This window comes from Engystomops pustulosus, chromosome 1, assembly GCF_040894005.1.
Source record: "Engystomops pustulosus chromosome 1, aEngPut4.maternal, whole genome shotgun sequence".
Classification (NCBI taxonomy): Eukaryota; Metazoa; Chordata; class Amphibia; order Anura; family Leptodactylidae; genus Engystomops; species Engystomops pustulosus.
The window spans coordinates 138036151-138062746 of record NC_092411.1 but is presented as its reverse complement, the minus strand read 5'-3'; the positions used below and the strand labels follow the sequence as shown (position 1 = coordinate 138062746).

General features: G+C 39.7%; 1 protein-coding gene across 1 annotated transcript in view; it reads right to left on the bottom strand.

Moving 5' to 3' along the window:
• Window positions 1–21905, bottom strand: part of GRIN3A (glutamate ionotropic receptor NMDA type subunit 3A) — a 203456-nt gene extending 181551 nt beyond the window's left edge. The window contains exons 1-2 of the mRNA XM_072154430.1: window positions 21804–21905; window positions 20177–21355 (exon numbers count right to left, since the gene is read on the bottom strand). Coding sequence (XP_072010531.1) covers window positions 20177–20851 — 675 coding nt within the window. The 5' untranslated portion in view covers window positions 20852–21355; window positions 21804–21905. The remainder of the gene's footprint in view (window positions 1–20176; window positions 21356–21803) is intronic.
• Window positions 21906–26596: the final 4691 nt, after the last annotated feature.

Here is a 26596-nt window from a genome sequence, read left to right as displayed (position 1 = left end):
GTTTGTGATTGTTATCTGGAGTACAATGGGTACACTAAGTTGGCGTTGAGATGCAGAATTGGTGCCCATATTGGTGAAATAAAAAACAACAGGGACACTCCAGTTGCCCACCACATGAATTTATACCATGGTGGTGATTTAAAAGCTACACACTTCATGAGCATTGATTCTGTTCGTCCAAACCCCCGGGTAGGGGACTGGGATAGATCCATTCTCCAGAGGGAAACAAAATGGATTTTCACCTGCTATACGGGTTCTCACAAGGAACTGAACGAGGAGGTGACATTTACATACTTTGTCTAGAGTCTTAGGTTAAAGGACCTTGTTTTCACATGGTGGCTCTACCTCTGTTTGTATATACATCACCTATCTTGCCCTAGGCTGCCGTGACGTATGTCATCACATTAAACTCATTTCACACAATATTTCAATGATGCCATTTCAGACTGTAAATGAGTATTTAACTATTGCTGATATAAGTACTATCCTTCTTTCAGTTTTTCCCTGACCTCACTGTCTTAAGCCAATTTTTCTTATTTTGAGTGTACATACACACAGTTGTTCATGCAGGGTGCTACAAATTAATCTCTCTCCCCTCTGACTTCAGTTTATGACAGTATTTGGTCAATTGTGGGATTAGTGGTCAGTGTTCAAGAGTGAATATCTCTTGAACACTGTGTGTAAGCACATCAACACATATGTGCTCTGTGTTTTAGAGTGGCCAGGACTGGTCGCTAAGCAACCTATGACGCCGCTGCTGCCATGCCCCCTATCTGCATCAGAGGGGTGGATTCCCTCGCACGACTCTATGGGCTTGTAAGGTGACGCTATGTCATGTGACTTGTGGGAATCCGTGGGAGACATCGCATGTGGTGAGTTATGCTCGTGCGCCCACTTGTTTTTTTCACACTTATAATAGGGAGGCAGAGTGCTGCTGCGATTGTTTGTGAATTATAATTTAGGTAACCCATCATATGTGTAGCTCTCCGTCCCTAGTTGCCGCCAACGGTAGCCAACCCTGAGTGTTGATAGGTCTATGTTACTGGATGGGCAGGGCCATAGATGCGGGGGGATGGTTTAAAACCACCATCTGACACACACCAATATACACCACTGTGTTTACTTATGGACCACTGTCCGTGGCGTGACCATCCTGATATTATTTATGTACCTTGTATTATTTCCCCTGATGAAAAATCCACCTGGTAGGCGGATCTGGAAAGCGTTGGAAAGACATTTGAAGACGATCCTAGGGACTTCTATGTGTCTAGGGACTCCTTGGGATTGTCCTTGTAAAGATGGGAGCTGTTTTGGGGAGCAGGGTCAGAGCAGTCATAGGGAGACTTGGATGCAGTGGATTCACCCACTCCTGGTCTAAGACCTCCTGTGGCAAACAGCAGCCCCGTACTCCTGCTCATCACCTCAGCTCTTGCCTCCTTGATACGGGTGAGATCTTTCTGGTTTATGTTTATTATTACAGCTTTTGAGATCCTCCCTCTGTCCATTTGCGCATCATGTTTGCTTAACTATTGCTCTCCATCTACATGGTGTCACCAGATTGTGACCTTAGTCTGACGTATTTTTAGACTTTTTTATTGAATATATTAAAAGTTATGTTTTATTCAGCCTTATTTTACCCTTCCTATTTGTTGTTTGGCTGGTGACTTTACGATCAGCATTTTCATTGATATAGTGAACTGATATTGGTCACCTTTGTTGTCCTCTCAGTTCTACCTCTTGTATCACTCTGTCGGAGCAGTGCAAGGAACGCCACAAATCATGAATTTGGTGCACCCTGCATACTACACAAGCACACTAAACAGGCACACAACATAAAGTGAAGTTTTCACTGTTCTTAGTAAAAGTGCCTAATTATTTCATATTTCAGATCTTTTAATTATGGATTTGTAAACTACAGAACCAAAGATACAGGCAGCTAAATACATAGTTTGAAATACAAGCTTCAGATGAAGATTTAGTTTACACCTATTTTTCATCTCACAAAACTGTAAAGTTGATCGGATCTGAAAGATGAAATACTTTAATATCACACATAAGAATGTTTCTAGGTACTATGGAACTATAGAAATTTCCAGCATTTTTATAAAGAAGACAACAGCCCACATTTATCAAGAAATCTGCACCAGTATTACAGTATAGAATGCACATAAATGCATGGCTCCTACTTTCACCACAAAAAGCTGGGAAAACTTAATGGGTCACATTTACTTGGAAAGTCGGAAACTGCACTAAAAGTGCTATTTCCATGTATAATGCTGGGTGCGGCAATTCATTAAGATTGTGTACCAGAAATCATGAATCTGTCACTGCCCGACAGAGTTCCCCATCTTTTTTGTGGTGCACCTTTAACATACGACGTGCGACACAATTTGTAGGTTAAATACGGCGAGTGGTCCAAATCAGGCGGACTGACCAACGGTGTGCAACACAATACCTGTGCAAGTCATTTTAGCCTAGAAGAACGTGCAAAACCCTTAGTAAATGTGCCCCATTGACTCTAGTTCAAGCCTAGGATTAGAAATGCAGCCACTACAATTTAATAAAATGCTCAACGTGGCCCCCACTCCATAATAAAATGTCCCCTATGGCCCTACCAATCAGTAATAAAATGGCCAGCATGACCGCCATATTAGTAATAAAATGCCCAGCGTGGCCCCCACTCCATAATAGAATACCCAACGTGGCCCCCAACTCCATGATAAAATGCTCAACAGAGCCCCCACTGTGGCAAGGTCATATATAGATTATTCTATGGCAGCCATGGGATTCATGTACCCCAACTTCCATGGAAACTGATCACCCCCAACAAACAGTGTCTTGAGTGGACCACTATCTCACTGCAGCACATAAAAGCTTAACACCTTGTGACAGAAGCAGTTTTTGGTTTTAAAATGCAGTTTCGTTAAGGCTCTGTCTGTGGGCCCTCTCCATACAGCTTGGACAATACTGCTCAGTACTATTATGGTGCTCGTCATTTAGGTGTTGATTTCTATCAGCAGCAACAATACATTGTAGTTATTTGTAGTCCCTGCTACCAGTAAGTGGATATTGGTGATGCATCATGGATTGCTGTATACAATTATTTTATTTTTTATTTTTTAATGAACACTCATGAACGGGCAACGGGAGAGACCAGCAGGGTTCCACAGCAGGAATTTTCTAGGAAATGAGTTTTCATGAAGATGACTCTGGTAATATGCCAACAAAATGATTAGTTTGAAAATAAACATTCCTCTATGATCAGTCAATGCATTTGATTAAAATTTCATTGCATATAATCTTTCGAAGCTCGAAACATTATTTGATATCGACTGCCTCCCTCACCTTGAAGCAGTTAGATGGTGACCTATTCATTACTACACTGATGTGCATTGATGTGGCTTACATTTAGTAATCATTCAGCATCCCTCTGCCAATTATACAAATGATACCTAACATATTATTATCGGAAATATCCCAGCCCCCTTTTCTATGAAACATTGGATGTGCCCTCTAACAAATATCTATTTCTTGATTAAGGACATGAACCATGGTTCTTATTGTATTCAGGAATGTAATACAAGCAGGGAAAAAATATTTTCACCTTCCATCAGCACAGAGACCCATAGAATGCTTTTATATCCCAGGCATTTGTTTGCAGCGCACAACAGTCACTTGTTCACACTTTAGTTCATCTGAGACTGGTTTCTGTTTGAACTCTTTGAAGCATTTCTACTGTTATTTTCTTTATAAAGAATTAAAGAAGAGGCACAGTGTCATTGGAATCAATAATCACAAGGTCACTCAGCATGTTATACACAGGGAACAGGATAGTAAACTCTGATGCAGCAGAGCTGAGCTTGTCAGATGTATCAGAGCATGACTTGTAATCTTAGCAAGACTCCGTTTGCCATCCAACATGTTCTATGGTTTAGCAGAATTTCAAATAATTGTGATACACCAAATAGCCTGATAGAATCTTGTTCATTCTGAAGGAATAAAGTGGTCATGACCTTACATTTTATAGCATCAAACTACAATTTTGCTCTTGCATTTTTAAAATTGTCATTTCCAAGCTTAACATTATTTTCAAGGAAAGTAGGAAATTATTCATTTTATCAAAAACCGAGTAATGCAAATGAGCACTTTACAATGTTCTTAGGATTTTTAAAGGGATAGTTATGTAAGAATATCATCTTTCTCTCTCCCATATATATATTTGTCCTAGGCTGCGATGATCAACTGTATATAAAGAAACTATATATATATATATATATATATATATATATATATACGTATATATATATATATATATATATATATATATACGTATATATATATATGTATATATATATATATATGTATATATATATATATGTATATATATATATATATATATATATATATATATATATATATATATATATAGTTTCTTTATATACAGTTGATCATCGCAGCCTAGGACAAAAGTAAAGTCAGGTGGCTTTAAGAAAATCTACCATTTGATTTCATGCAGTATGAACCAAACATACCTTGAGAACGCTGTAGCTATGCTGATGCGGGCACATATCTTGTTTAATCTCTGAGCTGAGTGGTTTTGCTAAAAAAACTATTAGTAAACTATGACAATGAAGCTCTATGGCTCCTTTGCCTGGGTCTGCGCTTTTCCTCTCACATTAGTTATGCACTGCACCAGAGAATGATGTAATCACTGTGTTATCACTGAGAGGCAGAAGTAATAAATTGTTGCCACATCCCCCAGCTGCTGTGTATGAGAGATCCAGCTCAGGTTGATTAGTCCTGTCTGGACATTGCAGACAAATCCATTGCAGTTGGGGATGTCATCTTGGATTTCTGTGTGATGGCAGTAGAACTGAGATTTATGTCTCTCTTTGCTCCCTGCACTCTATGCCCAAACCCCGGCAGTCCAGGATGGAGCTCACTCACCGATGCACACTGAGACACATACAATAAGTTCCTGACGGCAGCAGCATGATGAGAACTACAAGCTACAGACAGCTATGGGTTTTTTTTTATCTGGGAAGGCACAGCAGATCCAGCAGTATGTTGTGGAATGGCAGAGATGTAGGAGAGCTGACCTTGGGTGTAATAGATATCTAATGGATCGCATCATCTGTGGTATATTTCTTTCAATGTGTCAGTGTGTTAGTACAATGTCCAGATGAAACTGCATATAAACCTGTACCGTGATAATCTTACCACTTTGTCAGCTCACAGACCTAGAAGGATCATAATGTGTCTGCTTAGAGAGTCCTCGCCCAAACCCTGGAATTTTATTGCTGCTTTAGCTCCTATCACTCCCTAAGCTGGTCAGAGCTTAGGGAGTGATAGGAGCTAAAGCAGCAATAAATTGATTGATAGCCATTGAATAGATTTCCAATGGCTTTGTCTCATTAATTAACCTGGTCTTATTTTTATTGATTTGCAAACTCTGTTCTGTCTTATCCAGCAATGTCAGACATGTGGAAAGGGGTTATCCGTATTTAATGATTCTTATCTGTGAGATCAGCCCTTTCTCCGCAACAGAGAAGGAAACTGGTCAGTGCAGATAACTCTTAAAAACTGGTCATCACAAAACCACCTGTTTAATGCCGCATGTCAATACATTTAAACTACCATATGGGGGTCTCTTTCCCACGATCGCCCCCCCCCTTCCACCGTCTTGAAGGGGCGCTAATCGGTCATGGCAGCCCTGAGGTCCGAGGGTATTATCATGAACAAACAATGCGATAATTGCTTGTTCATGTCCCATCATGGAACTAGTAAAAAAATGTAAAAAAAATTATTCTTAAATTAAAAAATAATTGAAAAAAAAAAAAGCCATCAACCAAGAAAGTAAAAATGTTATTCCACTCGGAAGACCGCAAAGCAAAAGTGATAGATTTTTCTCCACATTAAGGTTTTATTGGCAAAAAAAAATTAACGAAGTATGGTATCCCCATAATCATATTGACCCATAGAATAAAGCGAACATGATTATTAGGCTATACGATGAACACCAACAAAAAAAAGTAAGAAAACCCAGTACCGAATTTATGCGTTACTACTCATGCCCTAAAAAAAGTCATATGGCGCCAATAATGAAAAAGCTAAAATTTTATAGCCTACAAAAGGGACCAATGAGGCAACTAAAATCCTGGAAGCTGCAGGGTGCTCCTTCCCTTCTGTGCCTCGCTGTGCGCCCATAGAACTAGATAGAAGTAATGGCCACATATGGGGGTCGCTGTACATGGGAGATATTGCATAACAAATTTTAAGATGGGTTTTCTGTTTTTATCTTTTGAAAATATGTGAATTTTAGGGATAAAGGAACACATAACCGACAAAATTTGACCATTCTAAATTTCCCTTCCATTTTGATTTAATTACTTTACTTGATGAAAATCTCAAACGGTTAACAATCTTCCTAAAAGCTGTTTCTGATAGTTTGGGGGGTGAAGATTTGAAAATAGGTTGATTATATAGGGGGGGTTTAATGTTAAATATTCCAAATTTTAAATACAGAAATTATTCCCAAAATAGTCAATTCTGAAAATACGAAAAGTAATATTCGATTCGTAATCAAAATAAATTATCCAGACATTTCAAAAATTCTGAAAATGTAAATCAGACATATTGCAACTTATTTAGGTGGTAAAACTATTTGCTTGAAAACGCGATGATTAAGAATTTTGAAAATGGCAAATTTTTTCCAAAAATTCATCACTTTTTATAATAACCATATAACTAACAATCAAAAGTTATAACCACATAAAGCGACGCATGTCAAAATACTAAAAATGGTGCTGAGTCTTAAGCTACAAAATGGCTATGCCCTAAAGGGGTTAAAGCTGATAAACATTCAACAACAGGAAGCAATTCTATACAAAATCTAAGTTTTCTGCTACTTACTAAGTTTACTAAGTTTTGTGTTATTCCAAGATAAGAACTTTCTATGGGCTCTGGTACCTTATGTTCTTGTTTCATGACAAGTTAATTGTGATGGTAAAATGCATGTTAAATACAATACATTTGTTTCTCACTGCTTAAAACACATCCAAGAACTTGTCATCCACTGGAAGAGCTGTGTTTTGACTTTAACCTCTAACTTTCCCCTAAGGACCCATCACATCTACCGATTTAGCTGTTATGTGAAATACTATTTTTCCTCATAAAGTACTTCTTGAACACATTTCTTATTACTTTATGAAGTTCATTTTCTTTTACATTTTTATAGAGATTTATATATAGTTAACCAAAAGAAAAGTGCATGCTAACTGCGCTAAACCTACAATTGTAGTGATGAGACGACTGTTTCAAGTTTGGGCTACTTTAGCCAAACACTAGTTTTAAAAATCTGTTTGGGTCCTGGGACCTGTCAGCAACAATCTTGGGTATTAACTCTTTAAATGTTACTGGAAATGTCACCAGTTGCATTTTATTATTTTAGTCGCATGCCAGCAGTAACATGACTGGGCTGTGCTGCAGTTTTGTATAAAGTTGACGGGGAGCAGTCATCATGTTGTCCCTTAGAAACAAGATAGCTTCTTCGGTTATGACCACCCCACACTCCAGTAATGGTGGACAGACATGCGCTATTGAGTCCTGCCTGACCACCTGGATTCAAGGTTCATTACCGCAAGATGTCTGTGAGACCTGCAGTAACTCCCGGACATTTCATATTCAAAAAATTGTTTCTTTGTGCAATCGCTCCAGCAGAAGTGGTCGTATCCAAGGAAACAGTTTTTTGCAGATTAATTAAATTGAATGTGAATGCCCAGATGAGAATACCCCTTTGACATGACACATGGCAGAAGTATTACTTGTAATCAGTGATCTTCCTAACTTATCAGATGTCTCGGGCGAGTTGCAGTAGGTATAGATTTAGTGTGAGATATGAAAATAAATAGATTGTGAAGGAGACCTGGGCCGGTGGTTCTAATCAACAAATTGTGGTACCCACTGTGACATCATGGGCGCTACAGAGATCAACAAAGATAACTCATAGTCCTAATTCCTAATAAGATTCCTCATAAGCATTTCTCCTTTCTCAGAAATAGGTGCGTATTCATCTTTGGTGGGCTTATATAGGCCATGTTGTGTGGTTCTCCTGGGTTCTGGGAATGTCATAAAACTGGCGGAGAAGCATTGATAAATCTCCCCTCATAGTGTTTAAAATGTGCAATATGCTGATAATATATTAGACTAATAACAGACAAATATTATATTGTAGTTGAGGAAGATTTTTGTATAAATATTAATTGAAATGCCTAGATATGTCAGTGATCAAGTGGTGTATTTAAGATGGAACAGTCAAAATGGATATGTTGTTCATATATGGACCAAACAATGGGTTCTGGAATGAAGTATATATATATCTACTGGAATGTGCCAATAAAATGTGAGAATTTATGAAACAAGGCTAGAATATACATTGTATATGTAAAAAGTAGAAATATACCACATGACTGGAGGGAATATGGTTGCTGGAGTCAAATCATATACACAGTGACCATTAATATCATAACGGTTAGAACCAGCTTGTAATCGGTTATAAAGAAGAAGATATTTCACTGACAAGGTTCCATGATGTATTTTATTTTAGAAAGCAAATAATTCTTCCTTACCATTTAAGCAGTTTGCTCTCACTTTTAAATATACTGAAAAATATGGTATATATTTTATCATTTCTATAGGTTAGTAATCAAATGTCATCACATGGGTTGAGAGGTTAATTTGAAGTTCATCTTACATTCTAGAATAAATCAATTAAGACTTTTAATATAAAAAAGATGTCACAGGGGTCATCACAGAAATCTGTTGGCTAACAGCGGATAATCAGAACTATCAGAAATACCACTGAACCGTTGTTGCTGAGACAACTGAGAATTTAATAGTTGAGTATTGGTCATTCTTTTACTGCTGTAAATTCTTTAAAATATTTCAAAAATATGTTGTTGCCATATTACATCCAATATTATATTGTCTGTGGCAGTGGCTGTTATAGAAGGTCCCATGCATGAAATTGGATTACATTCTATGAGCCCACATTGTGTGACAAATTATTTATATGAGGGGCAATTTGGGATTAAGAATTTAAAATCTCTCACCAATAATCTCTGTTTCAGAAGGGACAGGTTACTTCCACTGTTACCTAATGCTGGCCTGAGCAGTGTAACACCAAATACTTGAACAAAATAACCAAATAATCAGAAATTTATATGACAAAGTCAAACTTTTATTAATCACAATAAAAAATTATGCAAATAAAGACAGTAATGAGTAGACCAAAGGAACAGATAAAAGTGGCTGTACAAAAATAATAATAGCCAAGAAAGGACTTATGGGTAGGTTATACAATCCATGATAGGAGAAAATATGGCACAGAGGGGAGATAAGGGTAAGGAGACCAAACTCACACAGGGAGTCACTCCCCTTGATAAAGCCTAGTGGCGAAACACGTGTCGGGGTCTGTGGCGTGTGCTCCTATTCTGTGGTATGGTATACTAACAATCCGACTTAGGCTCTTGACTTGGCTGTGTGAGTTTGGTCTCCTTACCCTTATCTCCCCTCTGTGCCATATTTTCTCCATAACCTACCCCTAAGTCCTTTCTTGGCTATTATTATTTTTGTACAGCCACTTTTATCTGTTCCTTTGGTCTACTCATTACTGTCTTTATTTTTATTAATTTTTATTGCGATTAATAAAAGTTTGACTTTGTCATTTAAATTTCTGATTATTTGGTTATTTTGTTCAAGTATTTGGTGTTATATGGTGTGCCAGTGGTACGTGGCCCCCACAACTGGCCTTTCTTCTTTTTGTGTATACTGAGCAGTGTAAGCCAAAGCCACTAATAGACTGCAGTAGCCACATGCCACTGAAGTTACGTCACCATTGCTGTCTCATTAAAGGTCTTAGGTTTAAATGACTTTACCCTTACCCATTTTTCATTTTTGAGTTTCTGTTTTTTACACCCCTTATTCCAGAACTAATAACTTTTTTATTTATACGTTTACACATTGCAAGTCTATATCTTTATGAGACTGTAGGCTGCCATGGCAACCAATCGCCACCTTCCGATGACGTCACGTGGGGGGCCCAACGAAGATGGCAGTGCCCATCAAAAGGTAAGTTAGGTGACGAAGGCAGGTTCGACTGCGGCACTTAACAGGTTTACTTCCGTGATCGGTGGCAGTACCAGGTGGGTGTCAGCTGTATAATACAGCTGACACATGCCGTGTATGGAGAGAGCTCAGCCTGTGATATTTTGATAGAACCAGCATTAGGCTTCATGCACATGACTGTATATTTGAGCCGTGAGATGCATACATTTTGGTTAACTCATGGCACACACAGACTTCTATTGGGCAACATGCCTCGTTACACTATGACCAAGCAGACCGGCCTTGCCCCATTTTTGTTGTTTGGTAATGAAGCAATATATACCAATAGCACTACAGTGCTGAATCACATAGTCATAGAATAGCTAGACTTGGTTTACTGTTGGTGGGAAAATATAAAATAGTGAGGTGAACTCACTATCCATCTGGAACAAGGAACAGCAGCTGAATTATTACTTCTATCTGCTGCCAATAGAGTTGTGCCTGTAATATTACAACTGTACCTTTACCACTAGTTTGGCTTACTGCCATGTCTTTTTAACTTTGATGTGGGTTCATAGGCTGGCAGATAAGAGGAATTTGACGTCCTTCACTATTATTAGAACTGAATTTTCGTATAAAAGTATAACAAATGTATATTAGGTCCTTGCTGCTCACGCTGTTTAAAGTATGGGCTCATACTATACTAATAGGCTCTAGGCTCTTAGCTCAAATATACTGTTTTATACCAAAATTAAAAAAGAAAAGAGTATTTGTCAGGAACCAAACTATTGGTCCATTGACAGGAATTAATTAACAGTAAGAAACTCAACAAAACTTTCTTCCTCTCTTGCAGTGAAAGCTTTTATTAAAAAGTTTAGGAAATAGAGTATTAGCTTTCTGGCAGTGCACTATATGTACAATATAAAGGCCTTTCCCGGTCATATTGTTCCAGTCCAGAGAACACACTGTGCACATACTGAATGGTTATGGAAAAATGAAATGAAAGCAGATGCATAAATCATTTCCCTCTGTATTTTCTCCCTAACATGACATAGATTGTAACCTGTTTCCAAACTTGTTATGTATTTCCCCCTTTTTTAGTATGATATGCATTCCCTTTCTTGTCAGCCTCTATTTTCCAAGTACAGCAGCAGTCAGGATAAAAGGATATGTAGGAACTATTCATTCTCTAATATCCATTCAGTAAGCTTGTCATTTCTCATCATCATTGAGTGCAAATTTCTTATCCTTTGTGAAGTTTTCTATTCATTTCAGATTCACTATTATCTTTTCACTATTATCATTTCATATAAATCTGTACATCTTCTTAAACGATAAACTGCTAAAATGCAACCTTTAGACCCACAATAATTTACATGTCTTTATGAAAAAAACACAAAAACAAGGAATATATAATTATATTAATAATAGTAGAATATTAATGTTTGTCATTCTTTATTCAGTTGGAAATAAAAATGCACATATTCCTTTCTGCTCAAATATCCCCTCAAGAAAAATATTGGCTGCATCCACCTTCCTAATTTTGGCAGACAATGTAAGGAGAATTGTTAATATACAGGATAATTTGTACCAGCCCTTGCAGTAGTGTGGCAAAGCTGGACTTGCAAATTCCCTGCTGGCATAGGAAATAGTTAGAAATTAGTACCACTGGCAACGTCTAATAGACATCTTTTCAAATAGAACTAGGTTTTTTAAACAACTATAATAGATTAAGTGGGTCCAACCTTTCAACAAACTGTGCAGAAATCAATATTATGAGGGAAGAAGGAACATCTAGTGTAGATGGTTCCTGGACTGAAACTCAGATCAGGACTAGCATACCAATTATCTTTAGCCAGATAGTTGATCACCTTGCTGTATCACACAGTTTATCACAAATTGGAAGGTTGGATGGTGGCTCTTTTCTACAGTTTATTTGCATTGTACCGTACCCTTGAAGTGTACCCTAACAGGTTTAGTCGTTGAGGTTGATTGCAACATTGTATACATCTATGGTATGTCTTCTCTTCATTTAAAAATAAAAAAGCTAAAAAGAGAACCTGCCATGCAAATTAACCCATTCAAAATAAATACTTCATTAAAAACGATGATTAAATAGCATTGCCCTTATCCCTAAATGGTTCCTTTCCATGGCTGCAATGTTACAAAAATCAGTTTGTAAACTTATACGCAACTCACCAGATGTAAGTTATACACTAAGTGAAACAGGTATATTAAAATTTACTCACACTGCCCTGCCTTCTTCTTCTTGATGGGAAAGTGGGAGAGTCTGTCCAAAGGACAACATTCAGTTGCACACTGCAAAAATCTGGACTTTATGGAAGAGGGGCAAGAAGAAAGATATTTCCCAAAGATGTCCATGAGGAAGAAGGTGCTCTGGTCCAATGAAACCAAAATTGAAAATTTTGGCCACAATGCCAAACCATGTGTTTGGCGTAAAAGCAACACAGGTCACTGTCAAACATGGTGATGGTGCAAAAGAAGTGAGACTGGGACAGAGATTTATCTTTAACAAGTTAATGATCCCAAACATAGAAGCAAAATCTACAACTTATCCAGGTGTTACAAATGCCAAGTCAAAGTCCATTGAATCCAATCACAAATCTATGGAAGGAGTTGAAAACTGCTGTGCACAAACGCTCTCCATCCAACCTCACTGAGCTCAAGTTTTTTTAACCCCTTAGCGCTCTGCGCCGTAGCTGTACTGCGCTGAGTCCCGCGATTAGCGCTCAGCGCAGTACAGCTACTGCGCAGAGCCGATGCCGGTTCAGCGCTGCATAGCAGCCGAACCGGCATCGTTAGCCGCGGGATTTCAGCGGTAATTTACCGCTGACATTCCCGGCTAACACCCGCGGTCGGAGTGGGCTCCGATCGCGGGTGTTTAACCCGTTAAATGCCGCGGTCAACGCGACCGCGGCATTTAACATGCCTTCTGAGGGTCTTTACCCCACGATCGGCCCCCCCGCACCGTTTTCGGTGGGGGAGCGATCGCTGTTTTGGCTCCTCTGGGGTCCGATCGGGACCCCAGAGAAGCCTGGAGGGTTTACCTTTAAGATGGCGTCTGTGACGTCATCTTAAAGGCAAAGTGTTAGCCTATGCATCTGCATAGGCTGGCACTGATAATACCCTGCAATACATTAGTATTGCAGAGTATTATCAAGATTATAAGATGATTGCTTGTTCATATCCCATGGTGGATCATGTAAAAAATGTACAAAATAATGTTTTTCAATAAAAAATTACTTTATAAATCACTAAAAATGCCCATAAGCCCCAAAACATATAAAGAGACATATAACGCTCAAAAAAGTCTAAATCATAACACAAACCCCACATATATAGTATCACCGCGTCCGTAACAATCCATAGAATAAAACTAAATAACTATTGAACCCATATGATGAACGCCGTAAAAAAAAACGTCAAAAACCTGCCAAAAATTATGATTTTTACCTATTATATCCTACTAAAAATGCAATAAAAAGTGATCAACAAAACATATGTACTCCAAAATGATATTGTTGCAAAGAAAAACATGTCCCGCAAAAAACAAGCTATCAACCAGCTTTGTAGCCAAAAACGTAACAATGTTATGCCACTTGGAAGACAGCGATGCAAAAATGATAGATTTTTCCCCACATTAGGGTTTTATTTGGCAAATTTAGTAAAACATAAGAAAAAATATTCATGTCTGGTATCCCCGTAATCGTATCCACCCATAGAATAAAAATAACAGGATTATTAGGCTATACGGTGAACACGAAAAAAAAAAAAAGGAAAAAATCCAGTACAGAATTGATGCTTTTCTACTCATGACCTCAAAAAAAGTTCCAAAATTTTCAACAATAGGTGATACCAACCCCAAAATGGTAACACTGGAAAAAGCATCTCGTCCCGCAAAAAAAATGCCGTCACATGGCCCGAATAACGGAAAAGCGAACATTTTATAGCCTTCAATAGGGGGCAACGAGAAAACTAAAATCCTGGCAGCTGCAGGGTGCTCCTTCCCTTCTGCGCCTCGCTGTGCCCCCATAACACAAGTAATGTCCACATGTGGGGGGTCGCTGCACTCAGGAGAAATTGTAGAACAAATTTTATGGTGAGTTTTCTCTTTTTATCTTTTGGAAATGTGTAAATTTTAGGGCTAAATGAACGTATAACCGACAAAATTTGACCATTCTAAATTTCACCGCCATTTTGATTCAATTACTATGAAGATCTCAAGGGGTTAACAATCTTTGTAAATGCTGTTTCTGATAGTTTGAGGGGTGCAGATTTGAAAATGGGTTGGTTATATAGGGGGTTTTGTTGCTAAATATGTGAAATTTGATTTCAAACAGTATTTATCCCCAAAATAGTCAATTCCGAAAATACGGAAAATCGCTATTCGATTTGTAGGCCGCGTGACGTCAAAATAAATTATCCAAACATTTCAAAAATTATGAAAATGTAAAGTAGACAAATGGGAAATGTTATTCTGCAAGTTATTTAGGTGGTAAATCTATCTGCCTGAAAACGCGGTGATTTTGAATTTCGAAAATGGCAAATTTTTCTAAAAATTCATCATTTTTTTCTTTTTTTTGTAAATAAACGCAAAACTTATCAGCCAAAATTTACCACTAAAATGAAGTACAACATGTGGGGAAAAAACAATCTCAGAATCGCTTTGATAAGTAACAGTGTTCAAAAGTTATTACCACAGGAAGAGACACTGATCAAATTTCAAAAAAAAGTTGCGAGCCTTAACCTGCAAACAGGCTGCGTCCTTAAGGGGTTAAAGAAGAATGGGCAACAATTTCAGTCTCTAAATGCGCAAAACTGATAGAGACATACCCCAAGCAACTTGCAGCTGTAATTGCAGCAAAAGGCAATGTTAACAAGTATTGACTTTAAGGGGTCTAAAAATTTAGCATGCCCCCACTTTTCAGTTTATTTTTTACAAAAGTTTAAAATATTTATTAAATTTTGTTCCACTTCACAATTGTGTCCCACTTGTTATTGATTCATATTAAAAAATCACAATTTTATATATCTAATTGTTAAAAGCCTGAAATGTGGCAAAAGGTAGAAAAGTTCAAGGGGATCAATACTTTCACAAATCACTGTACATTGAGTAGACATTGGAGATGTAACAGGACCTTAGATGATGTCACCCTGGTCACATGACATGATGAGGTAAGGCATGGGACATGAAGCGGATTATTACCTATGATTCCAGGAACCGTATTTTTCGGCCTATAAGGCGCACTGGAGTATAAGGCGCACCTCTCATAAATGCTTGTTAAGACATCTAGGTTCATATATAAAGCGCACTGGAGTATAAGGCGCAGGATCAAATGCAGTACCTAAAAATGACCAGCAGGTGGCAGACCTGTGCACAGTTCAAGCCAGCTACACTTCCCGGGAAACTTGTCTTCAGGGTGTCAGAGAGCTCCGATCTCAGAGGTATGGGCTGCTGGGGGTTAATGCAGGGTGATGCAGCAGGGGTTAAGCGGTCTCCCTCCGCCCCTTCTCCTTCCATCCTCAGCCAGGGTGTTATTCCTACGGGGTTCCCTGTGGCTCCTTCTCTTTCCCCTGTTACAGGGCTGTCAGGTATGGGGGATTGTTTACTGATGATGATTGCCTCGTGGTCGGCACTATGGCAGCTCCGGTCTCTCCGTGCTAGGGGAGGGCAGGAGCTAGGGACCCTGTATACTGTGTGGGAAGGTGCAGGAAATTTCTGGGGTTGGAGCTATTAAACACTGGTAAATGTACAGTACATCTTGTCTGTAGTACATTTCTGTATAAGTTCATATATAAGGCGCACTGGCCTATAAGGCGCACCTTAACCAACATAAAGTTGATTTAAGGGAAACCATTTGTAGCTAACAGAAAGGTGTCAGTTAGTTAAAAGGGTATTAAATGGAGAAAAGTCTCTGGCGGGCACAGCCCCAACGATACCGCCGACAGTCCAACGCGTGGCCCGACTCTCCAGGGGCAGGGGTGATCATGGCAGGACTTTCCAGCGGTGCTCAATCAATGTATATAAGAAGATATCCATACATAAACATAGAAAGAGATGACGGCCCTCACCGGTTCCAAAAGCATGAAAAGAGTCCTTTATTGGTGGGGAAGCATGCAGGGGGGTAAACAGACAGGTTCCAGCAACGGGGCCGTTTCACGCACTGTGGCGCTTTCTCAAGGCGAACTTGAGAAAGCGCCACAGTGCGTGAAACGGCCCCGTTGCCGGAGTCTGTCTGTTTACCCCCCTGCATGCTTCCCCACCAATAAAGGACGCTTTTCATGCTTTTGGAACCGGTGAGTGCCGTCATCTCTTTCTATGTTTATGTTAGTTAAAAGGGCTCTACAGGAACCTGTCACAAGCTGTATTAGTGAAAATGTGGTGACAGATTCCCTTTAATTAATATCCACATAATTCAAAAAAAAAGTCAGAAAACACAATCCAGGGACTACATTGAGTTACCTCCTCAGTAACTTCATCTAATTTATTTGCACAGGAACATTTACAGACCCCCATAACAGAAATTCTGGCCTGCGTTATTTCTAAACTATAAGCATGGACAGGGATTATTAGATTATTTCAGAAAATAATGCTGTTGCCTAAAATGTACAAAATGGGCTGAATCTAGGATTTGCAGCTAAATATCAATGATTTAAAATGTACATATCTACATATGAAAAAAATAAATTATTCCCGGACAACCCTTTCAAGTTAAAGTTGTCTAAGCTGTTAAATTGCATAAAAATGTGGGCCTTCTTTGCAACATTTGCCAACCTACTACACTTTAGCTCACTTCACTGAATCCAGATGTGGTAGACACATGTATGAAGTTTAACTTTTGAATAGTCATATTCACTTGCCATATTCAGCTGGGGGAACTGGATTAAATGTGCACATAAATTTGCAACTTTTTGAGCAGGTTCGCAAAAATATCTCAGATTTGGCATGAATCAACAGATGGGATTAGTTGAGACATTTTGAAGACTGAAAACTGATGTAACTGCCATATTACATCCCCTCTTTACACAGTCCTTGAGGATTGAAGAATTTGTCTCATTGTTAAAACTTTATCGAACAGGAAGGAAAAAAATGTGCTCTTTACTTTTATTGTACTGTGCATTTTAGGCTGGGTTCACATCACATTTTTGCCATACGTTGTAAGGACATGTCGGGCGAATTCCCAATGTATGCTTACAATGTATGGCACAGACATATCCCACTGAAAGCTTATACAGTGCGATATGTTGCCATGGGACCTTTTATGGACAGTGACATAACATAAAGTCCCCTCTTCCTGCAGAACGACATATCCGATAGATGGAAAGAAGTAGATTGCTACATTTTTCCATCCTGTCTTTTGTAACTATTATGCCTCTGTCTGCCAGTATATGGCAATGCCTGCTCAGTGGATGTGTCAAGAGCTTTTCCAATGTATACGCTGAGCGTATGCCATTAGCATGATGTAAACCTAGCCTTGATGTACACTACTAGCATGTGCAGAAACTATATGCCCTTATTAAATTTTTAGAATGGGACTTTTCAACTACTAAAGGGTAAATGTAATATTTTTGTAAAAACCCATGAATCTGAGCTAAAGGTCTTCACATCAATCACACCTTGGTGGTTTTGTTCTCTGTACTGCAGATGTACCATACATACTCAAGTCCTGTCAGGATTCACTTTACCTTTAACTCTGAAATCATGCTCTAATTCACATAACAGTGTATATTAAATAATTCTCCTCTTTTTTTTATTATTTACTCTAAATTCTCTCTAAGGGCAGCAAACATACAAAATGTCATGTTAAGATGACACTGTATAAGGTAGGTCTTTGATTTTATATTGAAAATACATGGAGACCCTTTGTAGACAGTAAGACAGGATGGAAATTTTTACATTAGTGAATCAATACATATATAAAGGATAGCAAGGCATGCTTTTTATGCAGATGACAAAAAAATCATGGAGAACAAAAAATGTTTAAAGTATAAGTAAACACATGAAGCTATTTCTTTTATTCCAGGAATGAATAGTACAGGCATAATAGTATACTTTGGAATATATTTTATTAAGGGGAAAAGATTCAGTCTGCTTTATCTGCTCTTTTCTTCTCCTGTAGTGAGCAATGTTTCTGGAAGGCTTCTCCTGTCCCTTTATGGCAGTTAAATAAGGACAAGGAAAAATGACTAACTTTTTCCAGACCTACAGCATATTTCTCCTGATTTGTTAGAACTCTAAGGAAATAAGTCATTAGAAATGTCAACCTTCCTTATTTATCCACATTTAACGTTATCATCTGCTTTAAGTGATGCTTTAGTTCACAACAAATACTTCACAATTAAAGGACATCTACCACCAGAATGAAGGATTGTAAACCAAGCACACTAACATGCTGGTGTGTGCCCCCTCTGGCAGGATTCACTCTTCCTTAAGCTACCTATGTCCTTGTTTTTACGAAAAAAGGCTTTCCTTATGGTAGATTTCCTTCAGTGTTTAACGTAAGTCAAAAGATGGTATTCAAGACACTCCCCAATGCCTTTTAATGGACCACCCATGAGTAGAGAAGAATATCCAAGAGTAACAAAGCACAGGGTGCACATAGTAGCCTGAGAACCTAATAGCCATTAAATCTCTAGGTCTCATAATACTAATTCTAAAGTATGTATTTATTATTAAACCTATATTTTGAGACATTACATCTGGTGTCTTTACTATAGTCCTTATTTTGTAACAAACCTTGGTATCTTTCAGCTAAGCAGGTCACAAGTGGTTGGGATACCCTACTGATTATTTTTTTCAAAAGACTCTAAAGGGCAGATATTACCTTTACGTTCTTTACAATACTTCCAACTGGTTTGATGTGTGAAGCCAAATGTGTAAATGTATACCATATTTATGTTACTTCTATATTTCCTGATCAACACTTTGGCTAGTAGCTCCAAATCTATTACAACATATCACTGATATCCTAATTTGAAGAGGTCTGTCTCATTGAGAAATGGCCACATACTGAGTAAATATTGTGACAGCTATAAAATAATGATTCTTTGGTGTGTGGAAAATGAATACAACTGGCCTCTTTAATGAAAATAAACTGATCATGTATCATCATTCCAATGACAGGGGGCTGTTTACACTTGTGGATTTTATGAGAGCCCATTATGCTGGAATGATGGGAAGCACAATGCGTTTCCTACTTTACACTATTGGCACCTGTTTTCTAACCACTTTCCTTAAGCATCATGCATCTGGTTTGTTGAGAAGAATGAAAGCACACGCTGTAGATAAAACTTAATTAGCCATCACCAGCCAGATGAGATCAATTCCTCCAGCATCGTATAAAACCCTTCTGGACAAGTGCTGGGAAATAAGCTGATTTATCAGGGACTCTTCACAAACTTTCTTCTATAAAACCTCACTAACCAAGTAAAGGATATTAGGTGGTGCAGAATATTTAACACATTAATGAGCAGGCTAATTCATGAAACCATGAAGTGAATAGTGAATATATATACATATTTATATTATATATTTATGTGACTAAATGTGTGACAAGAATGTAACCAACAATATTTCACAGTTCAAAACCCTCATAATGTAATACACATAAATTATCAAGTATAGGAAATATGTATAACGTCTTAGATACAAGTGTAATCAGCAGATAACGGGAATTACAGTATGCATTGGAAAATATAAAATATAGAATAGAATATGTGAGCTCTGTTCACCTAGCTAGCATAGTTAGGAGAATGTAAAACACACAGAGCTATCCATGGTGCTGAAGGGACCTCTAGCACATTTTCCTGCTAATACAAGTAGCAGGAGTTTAGAATTGCAGCACAAGTAGGTATACACATAGTTAAACATAATACTGGTACATTGAATTTTTGCACATATTGACAGCTTTGTAACGTGATACTATGTGTAGTGCCCTTTAAGAGTGAGCTACGAGTAGGGGCTGTGGTACTGAAGAGTGACCAGAGTTACAACTAGCAGCAGAGCCATCAGTGAACTTTCTCTTTCATCATAGAAAACCAGTTCTCTTACCTCAGTTTTCCGTGTGAACTCACTTTTCACAATGCTAACCACTGGTATCTGGAGCACTGAAGCTATAAACTCCAATTCCAAAATCTCTCCTTTATTTTGGGGGAATGCAATGATGGCAGTGACCCCCTGCACCACCACTGTGTTGCAGACACTCTGGAGGAAGGACACAGGGTCACTACTCCAAGAAGAACTGGAGGAGGACACTGGCAGGATAGGTAGGTCCCCCAGCCCAGCTTCTATGGCCATCACAACTTCCAGAGTAAGGTTGTAGGGCAGGAGGCCCTGCATCCTATTTAGGTTATCCACTGCCAAAAGAAGGGCTTCTCTGGGGAAGAGCAACTCCTCGGCCGCTCTGTAGCCAATAGGAATCCTTGGAGCTTGGTTGGACTTTCCTTCCTTGTCTCCCTCCAGCATCTTGCCTCCAGCCTCGTCACCCATCTTCTGGAGCCCGCTCTCATTTTCGGGCCAGCTGCGGGAGTACTGAGCTGTAATCCCCCTGCTCCTCCAGGGCTGGAGCTGCACTGCCCCGATTCGAACTGTGTGCCCAATTCTCTTGAGGATCCGGCAGGGCTGGGGGTGTGAGGAAGAGCCTGGCACTCTGGCTAAGACCAGGGCACAGGGGATGAGCAGGCAGACCCTGCCTAGCACCAGGCACCACCAGCTCAATCTCCTCATAACTGGCACAGAAGGGGGAGAAGAAGCAGCTGGAGCAGCACAGTCACCACCCAAGTCCTAGCAGAGGAGCAGATCTCAGCAGCAGCAGAGGAGAGCACTGGATTCTTGTAGAAGCCTCATCCTCTACACTAAACTTCTGAGCAGCTCCAACAATCATGAGCAAAGCTAATACCAGGGTCTACAGGAACAACAGGATAATCCTTAACATTCAGCACATCACAGGAAAGTGGAAAGTTCTCAAAGTCGCAACAGATGGATCACATTTGACACATGTACAGATAATTCTCTTAAAAAGTAATTTCCACAACAGTTAGCCCAGTAAAAACTGTGTATTTTTATTTTCATAAAGTGATTTTCTTGGACATCAGGAAAATCCCAGGGACATCCTAGCTTCTCCAGCACTGGCTGAACTACACTTCCCACAGTATAAAATAATGTCAGGCTCTCCCTTTTCTGCTTGGCAGTGAAGATATTTTTATGTAGTTTATTTGTCTCTGTCAAACACTGCGGTATAAAAGAAAAGACAGGATAAATAAGTAAGACACAGTAGTAAATATTTAGAATACACACAATAAATATCAATATCAGAGTCTTGTATGGAGAAGAACCACTCATGAAGTGTCAGCTGCAGAGTTACATCTGGATGGATGACAGTCAGGTGGATACATTCAGTAAGAAATTGGGGATCAGGTCACAATATAAAGACACTGATATAAAATAAAGGATAATGATATAAACATCAAGTCACATACCTGGAATAGAGTATACACTATACTATACACTAAAGAGAATACACTAAATAGTAACAAAGTGACCTAATAAAGATTGAAACTAAGTCTGCCATGAAGAATGCTATTTGTTTCACACTACTTGAGGGGAACATAATGTGTTAAACATAAAAAGAAGAAGTATAAATAAGGATGCAGTTATCTGAGCTCTGCCTGAAACTTACCACAGAAGAGAAGTTACTATGGCTGGCAGGTAGCAGCGCAGCGCTGAGGACAAACACGTCCGTGCCGAATGCAGGCACTGGCCCCACTGACTAGCACAGAGATGGAGAAGGAAGGACCACGCCCCCAGCCAGGGCTTCCGTCCAATAGGAGAGGCAGAGTAGGAGTGGATGCAGAGAGGGGGGAGGAGTGCGGAGATGCTCTCGTGCTGGAATGAGGTTAACCCTTGCATGGCTTCTCAGTGTTTAGGCTGCTGCTCTGAAGGTCTGGGGAGTGAGATGTGTTCCTGAAGTAAACTGAGTCAGCAGAAAATACAAGATGATATTAGATGATATTGTCCCGACCAATGTGTGAGCCAGTGATAAGGGTCATGTGAATATCTATTGAAGTGTGATCACTGTCATAGGATAGTTAGAAAATACAGAGGGAAAGTCAGCAGTGAATGGTAATCAAAATGGGGCAAGATACCTCATATCAGCCATTCTGCAGGAAAATAAACACAAGTTATTATAAGGATAAGGAAATGGCATCATTAAAATGTGCACATATGCAGACAGTAAGGAAAAGAAACACAGAGGAAAAGAAACTTCATATTATGTGAAACTATGTAGATCATAATCCCCCCCCCCACTTGCTTCTAGACTTTGCAGCTTTTGTATCCAATCTGATTCTCATATTTTAAGTAATTTAACCCTATCACCACTGCGTCAGGGACGGAGTAATAGTGAGATTTTGTGTCTTGCTATGTTTCGTTACGTCAATATCTATCAATTATGTCTCCAAGTATTGGAGATGTACCTAATGTGGCAAATGGCAGAGCACTGAGAGGGCATCGGATTTTCAAAAGTACAGACTTGCCAAATACTGAAAAAATAAAAAAAAACTATTGCATATGAATCTTTATGGCACATATGGAATTGACAGGCATAGTGGCGCAGTACAAACTATTTTCTCTGCACCAGCAGTATGATGTCTGCACCCCAGCACCACTCTCAGAGGTCGCATTAACGCCTCACCATGCTTCATTGACGCATGAGGAGGTTCAATTACCCCCCCTAAGTAATTGCCATGCATAAAAGTACGCTTGGCAATTATTCCCAATAGCGCCCATGCTGAGGCGCCATGGGAGGGAAATGTCAGTAGCAGGATCGCAGCGTGGGCTGGAGAGCTCAGCAGGACACGTGATGCAGTGTTCCGTGGGAGCGCTGTGAGTGCCGTCCCGAGGGAGACCTGTGGGCTGCTGCTTTTTGCTATGTTCCATCTCTCCCTTCTGCAGGCCTGTGTGCCAGGGCAGCAGCGGCCAGTGTCTATGTGATCCTGACAGGAACCCGAGAGCAGTGCCAGGTAAGTACGAGCCCTGGACAGATAGCCCACACTGTGCTCACTCCACTCTATGTATAGTGTATTTGCTGTGTGCAGTGAGTGTGCAGGGAATGTGCTGTGAGTGTGCAGTAAGTGTGCTGTATGTGGTGAGTGTGCAGTGGCAGCAAGTTTGCACACGGACAGCCTGAGTCTGGGGGTGAGTGGCATGAGCCACAATCTGGTCTGGGGGAGGCGTGGGAGCATGAGCCACAGTTTAGACAAAGAAAAAAGTTGTGTACCTCTTGTTTACTGCATGATGTAATATTACTTTTACTGCCACAATTTGCTCTTTCAGCGCAGAAGATACTGACTGAGAGGATTTTCTTGCATAAATAGCATCTATTAACAAATTATATATGGCTACAAGTTAAATATTTGTATTACTGAACATTTTTTATACTCCTCCTCGGATAAAAATACTCCCCAAAAATAGTAATAGGAGTATTATTACCCTTCTGGAAAAATGTTAGTGCGACCTCTGATCACTCTGGTATCTCTGCCTTCCTACCTTCAAGGCTGTTGCACCTTGGCAGAAGTGTCGGGAATGGGAGTGTATACAAATTGGGAGGTGCTGTATATAAGCTGTGGAACTGTGGGTCTGTATACAAACTATAGGGACAGTATATAAACTCTGCAGGTCTTTATATGGAGGCTATATACTCGTTAAACTATAGGAGCTGTATATAATTAAACTTTCTTTGGGTGACTGTGTATAAGCTTTGGGGTAAAGGGTTGCATAAATACTAATAAAACTATAGGGGTTGTATGTAATTTGGGGGGAGGGCTGTATATAAATTGTGAAACAGTTGGACTGTATACAAACCTATGGAGGACTTAACCTAAACTATAGACAGGGGCTATAAAAACTATGAAGGAGATTTATATAAACAGGGGGGGGGGGGGCTTTATACAAATTATGGAGGACCTATATACAAACTATGGGGGCTGCATATAAACTCTGCAGGTCTTTATATGGGGGTTATATTCTCATTTAACTATAGAAGCTGTATACAATTACCATATATACTCTAGTATAAGCCTAGTTTTTCAGCACCAAAAAATGTGCTGAAACCCCAAACTCAGCTTATACTCGAGTAAAAAAATATATGTTTTACCAGGTTTTTGTGGTAAAATTAGGGGCCTCGGCTTATACTCGAGTATATACGGTTCACTTTCTATGGGTGACTGTGAATAAACTTTGAGGCAGGGGGTTGCATATGAGGCCATATACTATATGTAATATTATAATATGGGGCGGAGATGGGTGGATGAATTTTAATAAAACTGGGTGCTGTAAATGGGGTACTATATATAAACTAACTGGGGGGGTCTGTATATGTGATACTATTTCTAACCTTATGTTTACTAGGGTAAGCTCTGGGCCATGTTTTACAACTGGGACTGTATATTAAACTCTTTAAATAAATTAGAGGGAGGGGTTGCATATAAATAAATGAGAGGATGGCTATATACAAATGGAAGGGAGTCCTTGCATCTAGTGATGCATTGAGTCCAAATGAACAGCAGTGCCAAAATTGGGACACTAGTTTGCTTAATAGTTGCTATTATTGAGGGTGGCGCTAATAATAATGGATTGGCATATATTGGAGGACTTAAATACCATATATACTCAAGAATTTTTGATGTATATAAAACATATATCTACCACGTAATAGTGTGTGTGCTGGTTCAGTGCATGAACGCCTCTCTGCCCATTCTATTACACATGAAGACAAGAAGAGGAGCAACGGGGAACGCCAAGGTGAGTACTGGGTTTATTATTTTTTATATAATGAGGGGCTCCATTTTCATTTAATTATTGAGGGAGATTGCTGGGCATTTCATTACTGTGAGAGACTGCATTGACATTTCATTACTGTGGATGCTGAATGGAAATTTAATTACTTAGGGAGGCTGCGTGGCAATTTCAATACTAGGCAGCTTGCATGGGCATTTCATTACTGGGGAAGGCTGCATGGGCATTTAATTACTGGGAAAGGCTGCATGGGAATTTCATTACTGGTTGAGGCTGAATGGGAATTTCATTACTGGGGGAAGATGAATGGGAATTTCATTACTGGGGAGGTTGCTGGGCATTTCATTACTGGGGGAGGCTGCATGGGCATTTCATTACTGGGGGAGGTTGCATGGGAATTTAATTACTGGGGAGGCTGGTGGACATTCCATCACTGGGGGAGGCTGCATGGGGTATTTTATAACTGATGAGTCTGCTGGACATTCCATCACTAGGGGAGGCTGCAAGGGGTATTATATCACTGGGGAGGCTGCTGGACCTTCCATTACTGGGGAAGGCTGCATGGGGTATTTTACTACTGGGGAGACTATTGAGCATTTAATTTGTGGGGGAGGCTTGTGGGCATTTCATTACTGGGGAGGCTGCATGGTAATTTTATTACTGAGGAGGCTGCTGAACATTCCATTACAGGTGGAGGCTGCATGGAGTAATTTAATATTGGGGAGGCTGCTGGACATTCCATTACTGGGGAAGGTTGCATGGGGTATTTTATTACTGGGGAGACTGTTGGGCATTCCATTACTGGGGGAGCTGCATGAGCATTTTATTTCTGGGGGAGGCTGCATGGGCATTTCATTACTAAAGAAGCTGCTGGGCATTTGATTTCTGGGGGAGGCTGCTGGGCATTTCTTTACTGGGGAGGCTGGTGGACATTTCATTAGTGGGGGAGGCTGCATGGGAATTTCATTACTGGGGAGGCTGCTGGACATTTCATTAGTGGGGGAGGCTGCATGAGGCATAAATACTTACGATTCAGCTAAAGGACATCTTTCCTCTGCTTGTCATTTATTCTAAGAGTTGGAAACTTCTTTGATATCTTCAGAGATCTCCAGTTTAGGGTAGAAAGCATCTTCATAAAAATATGTTGATGAGCCTCAGGCTCTCTGCCATCGGATTATGTATTATGTATGTATGTACAGTGCGAAATCACAATGGCTGGGCTGGACCATGCAGCGGAGTACAGAGCAGTGGTCGTACATAATCTGATGATAGAGCCAAGAGGCTCTACAGTGACCGAATTCACATGTGGTGTTTCGACTGCATTTTGAAACGCAATTGAAAGGCTCCACCCCTCCATCACACAATGGTGGTCATTTACTAAGGGCCCGATTCGCGTTTTCCCGACGTGTTACCCGAATATTTCCGATTTGCACCGATTTTCCATGAATTGCCCTGGGATTTTGGCGCACGCGATCGGATTGTGGCGCATCGGCGCTGGAATGCACACAACGGAAATCAGGAGGCGTGGCCGAACGGAAACCCGACGGATTCGGAAAAACCGCTGCATTTAAAAAAAAAAGTGTTGCGGGACTCGTGCTTACCTTCACTTGGTCCGGCTTGGTGAAGATCAGTGCATTCCGGGGAACTTCAGCGGACGTTGGAGGAACTACCTTCGTG